This window comes from Elaeis guineensis, chromosome 12, assembly GCF_000442705.2.
Source record: "Elaeis guineensis isolate ETL-2024a chromosome 12, EG11, whole genome shotgun sequence".
In the NCBI taxonomy this organism is placed as follows: Eukaryota; Viridiplantae; Streptophyta; class Magnoliopsida; order Arecales; family Arecaceae; genus Elaeis; species Elaeis guineensis.
In genome coordinates, this window is record NC_026004.2 from 13855024 (window position 1) to 13868789 (window position 13766).

The 13766-nt window shown below is 36.1% G+C and overlaps 1 protein-coding gene across 5 annotated transcripts; it reads left to right on the forward strand.

Moving 5' to 3' along the window:
- Positions 1–2380: 2380 nt before the first annotated feature.
- LOC105055092 (synaptotagmin-2) lies at positions 2381–13766 on the forward strand. 5 transcript variants are annotated; one of them, XM_029267601.2, is made up of 14 exons: positions 2381–2495; positions 2768–2801; positions 2887–3028; positions 5592–5690; positions 5772–5822; positions 5923–6046; positions 9713–9831; positions 9967–10068; positions 10178–10252; positions 11247–11323; positions 11439–11685; positions 11796–12149; positions 12266–12394; positions 13389–13766. In XM_029267601.2, the coding sequence occupies exons 3-14, from the start codon at positions 2918–2920 to the stop codon at positions 13515–13517; spliced, it is 1617 nt and encodes a 538-aa protein (XP_029123434.1). In that variant the 5' UTR covers positions 2381–2495; positions 2768–2801; positions 2887–2917; the 3' UTR covers positions 13518–13766. The 5 variants fall into 5 exon arrangements, with proteins under 5 accessions (XP_029123434.1, XP_029123433.1, XP_010935107.1 ...); XM_029267600.2 differs by having other exon boundaries at positions 2385–2495; positions 2768–3028; XM_010936805.4 differs by lacking the exon at positions 2381–2495 and having other exon boundaries at positions 2542–2801.

The following is a 13766-nucleotide window of genomic DNA, read 5'->3' on the forward strand; positions in this document are numbered from 1 at the left end:
CCCATGAAGAAGTCTAGAAACAAAGTAGTATAAAAATCTGGCTATGAGGTTCTTTTGTTACCAAGAGAAATTTATCATTAATGAAAATATGTGTGCATTGGAATGAAAACCTATCATCATTGAATGTTGATATGAAAATCATGAAGCGGGTGGATCGATAAGATCAATAGCTACCAGACTATCAAGCTCTCTCTTTACTGCTAGATTAATACTAAGGATGCTAGAATAGACAAGGAATGTGGCAGGGAAGGTAAGAAAGTCTTGACTTCTAGGGTTTATCCGTTGCTCGAGCTCCTTGCTATCTGAGAATGAAAAAAGAATGGAATGAGGGATCCACTCAATCTCTTTCTCCTCTGCCTTTTGTTTTTTTCTCATGCATCATATTTCAATAATATTACTCCAATTCTTTTGGTTGAGGATAATTTAGCATGACAAATTATATCCCTTGTTATATTATCACATTTGGTATGAATTAAAAGAAGACACGAGACAGAGTAAAATAAGTGATGAATCCCATGTCTATGTTATTGAGAGAGAAAGTATTACCAGATGACTTTTTTTCCACACTAATTACTAGACGGAAGTAAACTGAAATTATCATTCCTTGACGAAAATTTTCGTAATTATATTATATTAATATCATATGATTGATATTATATAATTAATATCTTAATTATATTAATATACTACAAAAAGTATTACCAACAATATATATTTATAATTGGTATATTAATTATATATATGATTTATTATAGTTAATATATTTTTAATTATTATTATAATTAACATAATTAATTGATTGATTATGAAAAATATATTAACATATTAATGATATTATTTATGAATAATAATATAAATTAGCATACTAATAAATAATAATTAGAAATAAATAATTGATAAATATATTTATTGATATACCAAAAATATACTAAAATTTATTTATACTGAGAAATATATTTTCTAATATATGTATAACTAATTTTATTATATATATTTGGAATAGCCCATGTTGACAGTTAAGTGGGTCATAAATGGTCAATAAATAGATTGAAAAAAATCATTACTTGAATTATATATTCAAAAATATTATTAAAAATTTGATAATATTTTCGTATAACATTACCTCCAATCAAATATAATAATTTTTTTTTATATTCTTCAAAGTATATTTTTTATGCATCAAATATGGTAAAATTTTTTTCTCTCACAAATTATCCAAATATTTTTATAATATGATATAATTGAATCAAACAAACCATGCTACACTCGTCAAGCAAATAATTGACTTCTTGTTATCACATGATCAACTTCTCCAACATTGACACCAAAGGCAACGTGTCACAAGATGTTGCCAATCAAAATCTTGAGCAATATTATATTAGACAAGGATACGTGGATAATTACAAATGTTAGAAGAGAAATTCAACTATCCCACGTTGCACGCTACCCCATTGCACCTAAGATTACCCAAAGATCTCAGGCCATGAATTAAAAAAGAGATCCCACCATTCCACCACTTACAAAAAAAAATTACTCTAATAAACAAACGACGTACCTCATTTGATCTGTGGATTCCCCAAATGGCCGAAAATGAAATAAGGTAATAAACCTCGGCCGGCTATTCCACTATTCCAAACTTCCACTATTCTCTCCATAGCTATTCTTCCCACGCCCCACCACTTCACACCCCTCATCCTCACCTCCCCCTTGATATACTTAGCTGATGGGTATAATTGAGTACCTAAATTAGCCCTTGCCGACAACCCACTAAACAAGAAGGGTGCCTCATTTGACCAGTGGATCAATCTAACAGTCTGCCCTCGAATTAAACCTTGGTCGGCTATTCCATTATTCCAGACTTGCTTCGCAGCTCTACTTCCCATGCTCACCTTTTCACACCTTTCCTCTTATCCCCCCTCCATGATGGATATAAGCGAGCGCAAAAAAAATGGTCTTCGGCTGTTTGCTTGTCCATTAACCATGATACGCGGACCTGCCACGTGAGCCCAGCACGCGGACAGACCACGCTGCATACACCGCCCGCGTAGCGACGTGCATTAAATGAAGGATCCGGGTTGTATTTTTCGCACGAAATAAAGATCGATCTTCTTTCGCGATCTCAACCGTTGGATCGAGACTTGCCCAGCAATCAAAGCAATGGAACTATCCGTGCACAGCTCTCGAAGCTGAGATCGGGGAATCCAACGGTTGATGTCGTGAAAGAAGGTGAATCGTTCGTTCCCGCGAAAGATACACCTCGAACTCTTAAATGAAAGCCAAAAAAAAAAAACGTAGATATATTATGGAGATCTCAATCCTGTCCGCCCCTTATTCTCTCCTTTCCTTATTTCTTATTCCCTCCCTAGCTTTTTTTTTTTTTTGGTAAATTATTCCCTCCCCTGGTTTGCACGCGGTGAAGAAGAGAATCCAATACGTCCCCACACTCCCCCCTCTCAGTCTCCCTCGTCAAAGGAAGAAAGATCGCCAGCTTTCAGGTTCCTTTTTTGAAGTCTATGATGCGTTCTCTTTTTCACTCTTCTTCTTATCCACTACCAGGGGAAATAATTCTACTATTCCTGTTAGCTATTGAAGTAGAATAGTTATCCCAGAATAGTTATCCACATCCGGGAGCGTCCCTTTCTCTTTAAATGATTAAATCTCTTAGCGAGTGATATATTTGTTTGGTAGCGAGAGGATGTAGAGATTTATCTCTTTGTTTTCTACTTTGTTGCGGACTTCTCAGAGATTTTCGGACTTTTTGGCGCAGGTGAGAGGTGGGAGATTCAGGAGATTTCAACGAGGTAGAAAGTGGGCGTTTTTTTTCTTGTTCTTTCCTTCTTTTTGTTGTTATTGCTTGGTTTTAGAGTTTGAATTTTGGGGTTTTAGAGTTTTGTGAGGAATTGGAAGGGGATTGAGAATGGGATTCGTGAGTACGGTGCTGGGTTTCTTGGGATTTGGCACGGGTTTTTCGGCTGGGATCGTGATAGGGTACTACCTCTTCGTCTACTTCCAGCCCACTGATGTTAAGGTACGGCTCTCTCGATCTGCATATGGCTTTCTTGTTTAGTAATTCTTTGATGCGGGTTTTGATTTTTTTTTTTTTTTAACTCTTTTTGTGAGATCTGTTCTTGTTCCTTCTGGGCATCGTTTATGACTTTTTTTTGAGTCTGTGAAAGTTGCTCCAGATTTGCAATGAAGAATCTAGGAATCTTGAGGTCATTTAGATTTCTGTTTTATTTTATTTTATTGATTATGTTGCCTAGAGGTGGGCGTCGAATTTGGTTTTTGAGAGTATAGTGAAGCTTATTGAACAGTTGAATTGGTGCCAGTGTGAGATTCTGGCAAGAATCTGTGGAGTTGAAGCAGCTCTCTTGATAGGAAAATGCAAGTCAAAGAATTCTACCGTTTCATTACTTTTCAAAATTCTAGGGTTTGTCTTGAAGAAATGTGAGGTGAAATTTTCTTATTGTTACATACAATGCAGTAGGTTGATTCTTCTTCTTGTTTAGAATTCAAGAAAATCTCCACTTACTGCTCTTCTAGGATTTAAAGCCACCACAAAGATGACTTTGCCACCAAATGGAGAAAGAGAATTAAGTTTCTTGTTACCCATGATCCATGTTTTGAGGATTTTTTCCACGTTGAATTTATTTTAAGGTAAGTAATCCTTGTAGGGCAGTTTGCATGACTACTAAAAAATTATATGATTTAAATTAGTTACAGGAACCAACCAAGAAATATGGTTGCATTATGCATAAAATAATAATATAGAAGAAACTATTAGGCTTGTAAATAAATGTGTGACAGCTGGCACACTATATGCTACTCAATGTCCACTTTGATGTTGTGATGGAATATATATCATCATCTAAGATACATGCAGGCGTGCACGCATGCACACACACACACACACATATGCATTCATACACCAAGAAAACCAATTGGAAAAGAATGAATTTTCTTGAATAAAACACTATATTTCTTCAATCTTCAGCCTGCTTTTTAAAATTTTGCTTGTGTTTGGGCACCTTAGCTAAACATAAATAGCATGCAATGTAAGGTATGGAGTGGCACAGTGGTAGGAGAGATGGATGATGCCAACATGGCCATGAATGCTTATCTTTCTTCTAGAAATGTGCTAAAGCAGATGGCCATCTTAAGTTCACCTTTAGCAATAGTATTCATTATTTGGAACCATGATGTTAGATGTTAATTGGAGGATGAGGATGTAGGACACATGATGTGGGGTTGCAGTAGATTAATGGTAACATGAGGGAAGTTCTATAGATTTCAATGAGTGCGGATAGAGATCGTTTGCATTTCTGACTTTATTTGCTTGTTGGAACATTTGGAAGGGGAGGAATGATTCTATTTTTCAGCCACAATAAAGGGACATATTCAAGGTTGTATGACATATTGTTTATCTCACAAAGGGTTACCTTTGGGCAAGTTTCAATCTTATCAAAAGGTAGCAGATGCCAGAAGATAGTTAACAGAATCATCCATCTCCATGTCATATTAACACCAACTTGATGCCTCTTTAGCAAGAGCAGCATCAACAGCTGGGATTGGGTTCATTTGTTGAAATGACAAGGGCTGCCAATGTGTTCTGAGTCAGTATCCTCCATGGCCGATGACATTTTTACTTTTGATTGATTGTTATCAGATATAGGATTGAATGAGGAAGATCGGAAGGATATTCTAAACTGTGGTTGCAATTAGATGCCAAGATTGTTGTAGATTCCTTACTAGGAGCTGTGGGTGACCTGGAACATTTCTATTGTACAAAAGATAAGTGAGCTGTCAGCCCCATTTGTCAACGTCTAGATTCTGCATATTCAGAGGGAGGGGAGTATGCTGACAGATTGATTGGCTATCAAAGGTGAATTCAGCAGGGATGCTTGCAGTGGGATGGGTATTGGCTATTGAGAACAAACTCAGCGGGGATACTTGCAGCAGGATGGATGTTAGCCCTTTGAACTCTGTGACTTGTACAAATAAAGCTTGGAGGAGGTACACCCAGAAGACGTGAATAAGTAGACCACTTTATAGCAGTAAAGCTGAATTACGGCCAAAAAGAATCTAGAAACATAATTGTAGATCATGACTACAACACAGGTTCCCATTTAGAAGTTATGTAATATATTTTCCACTGCTAGAGGATCCAGGCTGAAATCCTATCAAAGATTTGCATCTATGTGTCTATCAGTCTATCTATTATCTACTTGAACAGTCTGTCATATGTTTATGCAATGTGTGCATTCGTGCATGTTTATGTATTCAACATATATGTGTTTATGTATGTATAACTTATAGGGGGGTAAGAATGTAGAATGTCTTTCTTTTATATATATATATATATATATATAAAATGTTGCTAAGTAGGATCCTTGTAGTCATAGTTATTTGCTAGGACTGGCTGTTCCTTGGATTAGGCAAGGAGTATGTTCTTTCTTGCAGTAGCTTGTATCCTCCATGATTATTAATTTTTAGAAGTTTCTTTACATTGCCTGCCACACTCTCTCCATTTTTTTGTTAGTACTGATGGGATTTGGTACTCATTATATTTTTTCCCCTTTTGGCATGACCAGGATCCTAAAATCCGTCCACTTGTTGAACATGATTCAAAATCTTTGGAGCGCATGATTCCTGAGATTCCTTTATGGGTGAAAAATCCAGATTATGATCGAGTATGCGTGTGTTGATTGAATACCATAGCTGCAATTTTAATTTTGCAACTTCTTAGTTATCATGCTTCTTTCTATTTGTAGGTTGATTGGCTAAACAAGTTTCTAGAATCAATGTGGCCTTATCTGGATAAGGTGTGTTCTGTTGCAACTCTATCTGAATATTTTGAACATGCAGATTATCTGGTTGTGGTGTTTTCTATTCAATATTAATGTATTGCTGTTCCCTTTCCAGGCAATCTGCAGAATGGCAATGGAAATTGCAAAGCCAATAATTGCTGAAAATATTCCAAAGTATAAAATTGACTCTGTTGAATTTGAAACATTTACACTGGGTTCCTTACCACCAACCTTTCAAGGTTAGTTTTCTGTAGATCTTTGTTATGCTTTTCTACTTGCTTCGAAGTGCTGATAAATCCTTCACATTTGAAATAATTCCAATTGTTCCATAAAAATTGTAACCAGTATTTCTATTTCCTTTCTCATTTGGGAAATGGGTATGTCAGTAGGGAGAAAAAGAAACACAAGGACATGCCAATTCTATTGTGTGGAACGGAAGAAGAGTGGCTAAAGTTGATTGCCTAGTATACAATCAGCCTCTTTCATCTTTCTAAAAATCTTATCATGCCCCTACAAGAGTGAATATCTTCTAGTATTTTGCCATCCATTTGGACTGTATATTGGAGTCAAGCCTTTAGAATGTCGATGCCACCTTCCTTTTTGCAGTATGTGGTATCGTGAAATTTCTCTGAAATTTTAGGCAACCTCCAAAATATGGGAATGTGCCGTTCAAAAATTGAAAAATTTAGTCACAAAACGTTTAGGTTCCACTTTCTTTATCTAGTTAGACTCTTAAACAACTAAACCTTCTAGATTTTTCAAGTCTCAGATGAATATTTTTGAAATTCTACATCTCTGATGAGATGGCATCACTGATAGTCCCATTAGGTGCACTTTACATCTTATCCTGAAAATATCTTGGCCTTGTTCATCCATATGTGTTTAAATCATCCCTATTTTTGATGACATGATTTAACAATCTCCAACAATCCCTTTTATATTTGCTATCTACTTAATTATTTCTTGTAGGGCCCAATATAAGGATGTGTTTTATGGTTTACATAGTATGGTTGTTTCATAAGAACCTAAGGTGCATTCAAATTGTATTTAAGTCTATTCTTCCAGAGAGCATATCTTTTGTGGATAAAATATGACAGGCTAATTGGATATAGATGATAAGGAACTTTTTTTTTCCCCAAGATATGAAACCACTTCTAAGTTTTGGATCAAAATATGCAATAAATTCTATATTTCCTTGTATTGTTAAACCCTAATCCTGCCTTAGATGTCATGAACTCTACTAATCTTTATTTCTGTGCTTCCACAAGCATTTAGTTTGTATTTATTGTCCACACCAGAACAGCAATCCCCTCATCCTTTACATATCCTCTCTTTTATTGGGCTATAGCTTTTGTATCACCAAAGGTATATTAGTTTGGTACCAGGTTAGTTGATCCCTGAGCATTTAAAGGCCTGAAAAATAACCCTGAAGTGCCTTGTATTTCCTCTGTTTTATTGAACCATAGCTTTTGTGTCATATGCCCTGTATCAGTTTTCTGCTAGGTTAACTGATCCTTGAGCAAGTATGCCTTTGATGAACAGTTTGTAGAGCAACAGGCAAGCTGACAAGGGGAAAGGAAACAACAATTACCGAAATAACTAGTTTTTGTTTGTCTTGATTAGTGCATACTTTAGGGAATGGAAAATATGCTCACATTGGTTTATCTTGTTATTGTGACTCAAAATAAAACAAGATGATGGAGTAAAGGTTCATGGGGGCAAAAGACAAGGGAGGCGAGACTCTAAGTTACTTGAAAAACCTTCAGTTCTTAGAGAAATTAAGCATTGAAATTTTAAATGAGCTATGTATATGGCATATATCCTTGTTATGCATGCTTCTTATTTTTATATTCATATATCAAATATGCATATGTTTCTTGAGTGAGAAGTGAGAAGCTACATTTGAATATAATGGCATATGATAGAATGTTTGAGCTATTGGATTCATTTCATTATGGATGGATTACTAACTGTTTATGTAAACTCATTTCATTATGGATGGATTACTAAATGTTTATGTAAACTGGAAGGTTTATCATAGTAGATTTTGTTAGGATGAGCTCATCTGCATTTTTTTTCCTCAATTATTCCTATTCAAAGCAAATTCCTTAAAGGTGGAGTGCCTTGAAATTTCTCATCACTAATCTCCATTGAAGTCTTCTTTTGTCTACCTCCTCTTTGCAGTCTCTTTGACCTAGTTGAGTAATTCTCCTCATTAAGTTATCTTTGACATATGTTGCATACAAGCACATCATGTTAGAAGTTTTTATGTTACGACATTGAAGAGCTGGGGAGCCTATTGAGCCCATAATGCCTAGATCTTTAGCATACCACTCATTTCCTAGCCATGTGGCAGATCTAACGTGGATATGGTCGTAGGGTATCGGACAGGTTGTTTATGCAGTTCCAACTTTATGGTTCTTAGGTTTGAAATAATTGTTATGCTCACAAAGTCATATTATTTATATGTACCCCTTCCAATGACTAATATCTCTACCTTCTTAGTAGAGTCAATCACATTATTGTTCTAAAACACTCGTTTGCATAATAATATTTGACATTTGCATTACATTTAATGTATAATCTTATCAGTAAATACCGTTTCATCAACAAATGACATGAACCATGGAGCCATGTAGATGTATTAGCAATAAATGCAGCGAACATTTATAAATTATTAATAATGAGAGCTTACAGTTAAGTATTTGAGCAGGTGACATGCTTGCTGTTGCTTCTTAGTATATGTTTAACATTAGTTTTATGTATATTTTATCTTTTCTTGTTGCCATCAAATATGCTATCCTTATTTCTAAGCAGATTCTCTCTCTCTTCTTATTAGTTTTTCCTTGAGCAGATTACACAATTAAGAACTATATAATGCAACAAGTGTTGTACTGCCCCGAACTGCTCGGTTATGGGGCATACTGAGCCGTACCACAGGCAGATCGGCATGGTTCCACCCCTTTGTTCAAGATATCGACAAGGAAAGGGAAGTTTGGGGGGGGGGGGGGCGCGGGGAGAGTCGGAACCTTCTGTTCCCCTATGTCGAATGAAACCAGGGCCAGGGGCCTGCTGACTTTATTTCAAACATCAAAAATAAAAGAAGCTCCTTGACCCTTGTTCGTTCAAAACAGGGGAACGGAGGGTTCCAGCCCTCCTCAATCGTCCTCTTGACCCCGTCCCCCCCCAACCACCTCTCCTTCCTCTCTGGTTTTTCTTTATTGGTATGTGTTGGAGCGGCACAGCATGGTACCATGCCGTATCACACCGCTGGCCAACCAGTACTAATGATATATCGATAAAAAGCTTCACTAAGTAAATTCTCTATCTTAGCAAGTGAGAGGAGTGTAGGAGATCTCTTCTTAGTCCAGCCAAGGTCATCAAGGTGGGTATGGTTGTCTAGCATTCTTCTTGAGGTTGTCATCATTGCAGTGTCCGTTTCTTTTTTGACTTCCATTGCATTCTTCCCATTTACTAGGTGGGAGATGTTGTATATCATTTTTCAGAACAAGGTAAAGCCCTTTAAGTTTCAGTAGCTGTGCTAAAGTCATTATATTTCATTGTGCTACCTTTTGAGCATTTATAACACTTCTTGTTTTTTGGTAAAATGATTGTCTATAACTTTGTATCAAGCTGCTGTCAAGATTCTTGTGGTGAAGTTATATATGATTTGTTTTCCTTTTTTCTGCAGTTCTGGGGAACTTATATCACTATCATGCTTGCTCCCGTCATTGCTAGTCTGCATCTAAGTTTCATCAATAATCGCAAGTCTTTTGATACACAAGCCATTGCTACATTACATTATTCTAGTCCTACCCTTAATTTCATGTATCTTAACTCCGGCATGCTTGTCAGTTACCTATTATCTATTGTAATTTGTTGTGTCCACATATATCTTTGGCCAGGTATTAAAGCTTACATTACGGAGGAGAAGGAACTGATTATGGAACCATCACTGAAATGGGCTGGAAACCCTAATGTCACTGTTCTGGTTAAAGCATTTGGCTTAAAAGCAACTGTACAGGTTACCAGCATGCTCTTTGTTTCATGAGAAAATACAATGTTATACTTATGTTTAATTGACATTGCAGTTAAGAGTAGATGCCAATGCTGCTAATGCTTATTGATTTTCAATCTCTGTTTGGTTTTGAGATTTTAGGTGGTCGATTTGCAAGTCTTTGCTTCACCACGTATAACTTTAAAGCCATTGGTCCCTAGCTTTCCTTGTTTTGCAAAAATCCTTGTGTCTCTCATGGAGAAGGTATGTGAGAATGGCAGCTTAATTTTTATATTTCTCATACTTTCTATCCTTGTTGCAATTTGTGCTCAATTATACACAAGGCATTTTAGGTACTGTTTCCATTTTGCAGCCACATGTCGACTTTGGACTAAAACTTGTTGGAGCAGATCTTATGGCGATTCCTGGTCTCTACAGATTTGTTCAGGTAGTTTTCCTGGGACCCTGGAGACTTGTCGTGTTTCCACACTGCATTTGCTAGTCTTTTTACCTTTTTGAAATGGCTCGCATTTTGTTCTGTTGTAATCTCTTTTGAAGTTGGTGTGACTTTTATATGCCAAGGTTGTAAAAGTAATATATTCTAATAAAGCTACAAAATATATATGAAAACTTCAGCTGGTGTACACCAAGAGTTGATTGTTTGCGCTGTATTATAATTGATTTGTCACTTCCAGAAAACTTGAATAAGTTTTGCTATTTTTGTTTTAAGGATTTTGTATGTTATGCTGTTCTTAATCATTTAGTTGTAAATATGTTCTGGACTAAACATCTATAAGTTCCAGACACTAAGTTTTGGAAGTGGGTACAAAAGGGCATCCAATGCAGGAGGCTTCTGCCACTATGGGGTCTTGGGAGAGTCAGATTTAGGCATCCTTATCCTCATGCGTGGAGAGGCAGTTTCTGTGTTTTGAACCTGTAACACCCAGGTCACAATAAAGCAACCTTACTGTGGTGCCAATTCCTGCCCTTGTGGAAGTGGATATTAATGCTCTTTTAATAGCAAATGTTAGCATCACTTGAAGAATCTTTCACCTTGTTTTGTGTCGTACCTGTCATATCAGAGTTGACATTGTGCTGACTACTGAATTTCTATTTCTCCTTTAACAAAATTCTTCTTGTTTTTGGTTTTAAGATGCAGCTGGTGTATATGAGGGAAGGTTTGTGAACTAAGATGTGAAAACTAGGGTTGCTATAAGTTTTTAAAATTAAAGCTTGATGGCAGGAACTTCTTGCTTAAATTCTCTCTCTTATTTATTCTGCTGGGTTGTTGATTTGCATGGGTTGTAAGGAGCAGCATTGGAAACTCTCAGCATTGGCATCATAATTTTGTGATGTTGTACACAGAACCACTCTATGTACACACACATATAAGACTTTGTTTCCTTTTTTTTTGATTTTTTTTTTAATGATTTTGTTTGCAGGAGACGATCAAAAATCAGGTTGCAAATATGTATCTCTGGCCTAGAACATTGGAAGTTCCAATTATGGACCCTTCAAAGTAATTTACTATATGCTATTTGTAATTAATGAGAAATCTATTTACCCAGAGAGAGAGAGAGAGAGAGAGAGACCCATCCTGACAACTGCTACTAACTACTATATAAATCTTGCAGAGCTGAAAAGAAGCCTGTTGGAATTCTATATGTGAAGGTTGTCAGGGCTCATAATCTGAGAAAAAAAGATCTCCTGGGTAAATCAGACCCCTATGTGAAACTTAGGCTTACAGAAGAAAAGCTTCCATCAAAGAAAACTTCAGTGAAGCACAGTAACCTTAACCCTGAATGGAATGAAGAATTCAAATTAGTTGTCAAAGATCCAGAAACTCAAGCTTTAGAGCTTATTGTTTATGACTGGGAAAAGGTATGGCTTGTTTCTTAACAAATTCCTTTCTTTTATGGTTCTCCCTTTCTTAATATTCTGCAGTCTCTGCTTTATACCTCATTCATTGACTAAGCATGTATACTTTATAGGTCGGGAAACATGAGAAAATGGGCATGAATGTTATTAAGTTAAAGGATCTTACCCCAGATGAAACAAAATCTTTGACGCTTGACATGCTTAAAAATATGGATCCTAACGATGTTCAAAATGAGAAATCACGTGGACAGATTGTTGTGGAAGTGACATATAAGCCCTTTAGGGAAGCAGACCTACCAAAAGAAATCAGGGAGGATGCAAATGTTGTAGAAAAGGCGCCTGATGATACTCCAGCTGGTGGTGGTTTGCTCGTTGTTATAGTTCATGAAGCTCAAGATCTTGAGGGAAAACACCATACAAACCCATATGTGCGAATCTTGTTTAGAGGGGAGGAGAGGAAGACTAAGGTAACGAAAGTCATGATTATAAAGTTTAGCTGTGCATTTTTGAGTTCTTGGTTTGCTGACATTCCTTTAATGATTAGTTATCTAGTAAAGAGATGACTCTTTATTTATCAATGCAGCACATCAAGAAAAATAGAGATCCACGATGGGAAGAGGAATTTCAGTTTGTCTGCGATGAGCCACCAATTCATGATAAACTGCATGTAGAGGTACTAAGTAGGCCACCAAGCATCGGCATACACTCCAAGGTACAGACAGTATAACCTATCATTTTAAGATTAACTGATCATTTTCAAATTTTAAGTTGAAATGGAAAAGGCAATCTGGCAATGTTTTGTTTGTTCTTTTAGTATTATATAAATGACATGTAATTTTCAGATTGACCATGAAGCAAGTTTAATATGCCTCCTTAAATAGTTGTGCATGTCTGCATCACAAAATTTGAAATATAGACTTGCACTGCAGGTCCTCAACCTCACTGTACCTACATAATGACTATGGATGTAAACCTTTTGGGCTTTATTCCTTTATCATGCTCTAAAAGAGTCGTATGTGTGCGCGCGCGCGCACGATATTTTCATTTCATTAATGATATGGCAGTTAAGTACCTAGACTTTTTAAGGGTTTGTATATCGTAAGGTGGTGTCGGTCCTGCAAAAAAGGGCATGTGCATGCTTTCCCTGACAAGTTCTATAGTCATTCCATATTTCCATGTGCCTGTCTAATATATTTCATTCTGCTAGTACTGGCAAGTGTTATGAAGACCAGTGGTTCATTGGAGCATTCTTGAAATAAAAAGAGCATATATATTTTTATTTATATGTTTCTTTCCTGCTTCTAGTTACCAACTAGTTTCCACGGAACATCCAACAGACAACTGTAAGGGCCTATGGGGGGTCTACATAAGAAGAGAGATTACACGAGGCATTTTCTTTTTAGTTTTCACTGAAATTGAATCTCTTCCATGAGGGTTTGTAAAGTGATTTTGTTGTAAATAACCTAAAGATTCATTATTATCATTAGCTGCTGTTACTGATATGGAATAGGTATTAGATATGTGAATGTGCTGATAGCATTATTATTTTTGTAGTTATCGTCACAATATTAATGTTGGTGTTGCTGGTTAGTAGAATTATTGCAACATTTTTTTCTTAACAGCTGTATCTTTTTCTTAAAATGGTCATCCTTATGCTGCTTGGTTTTTCAACTCTTCACCATCTGATATAAATTATTATTATTCAGGAAAATTTGGGTTATGTCGTCGTTAGCCTTGCAGATGTTGTGAGTAACAAGAGAATCAATGAAAAATATCATCTCATTGACTCCAAAAATGGTCGGATTCAAATTGAGTTGCAGTGGAGAACTTCATGAAGTTTTGTTGATGGAGAATTTCAAGCATTGAAGTACTATATCCCAGAATATAGGAGAGAATCTTTATGCTTGCGCATAGTACATGTTATAATGTATTGAAGATGAAATCATGTAGATATTGGACCAAACAATATCTTTTTCCCCCAGTTTTTTCTTAGATTTATTGTGTTTGTGGATATAGATTTTGTTGATTGGTAAATTCAAATATACACAAATTCATGCTTAATGAAATGTTCTATGTGAATCAAA

What these genes read in the sequence shown, in the direction of transcription:
- LOC105055092 (XM_029267601.2), top strand. Translation starts at nt 2,918, where the DNA reads ATGGGATTCGTGAGTACGGTGCTGGGTTTCTTGGGATTTGGCACGGGT. An exon ending in TTGTGTCTCTCATGGAGAAG is followed by an intron (nt 10,069 to 10,177) that starts GTATGTGAGAAT and finishes TCCATTTTGCAG; the next exon opens with CCACATGTCGACTTTGGACT. An exon ending in GCATCGGCATACACTCCAAG is followed by an intron (nt 12,395 to 13,388) that starts GTACAGACAGTA and finishes ATTATTATTCAG; the next exon opens with GAAAATTTGGGTTATGTCGT.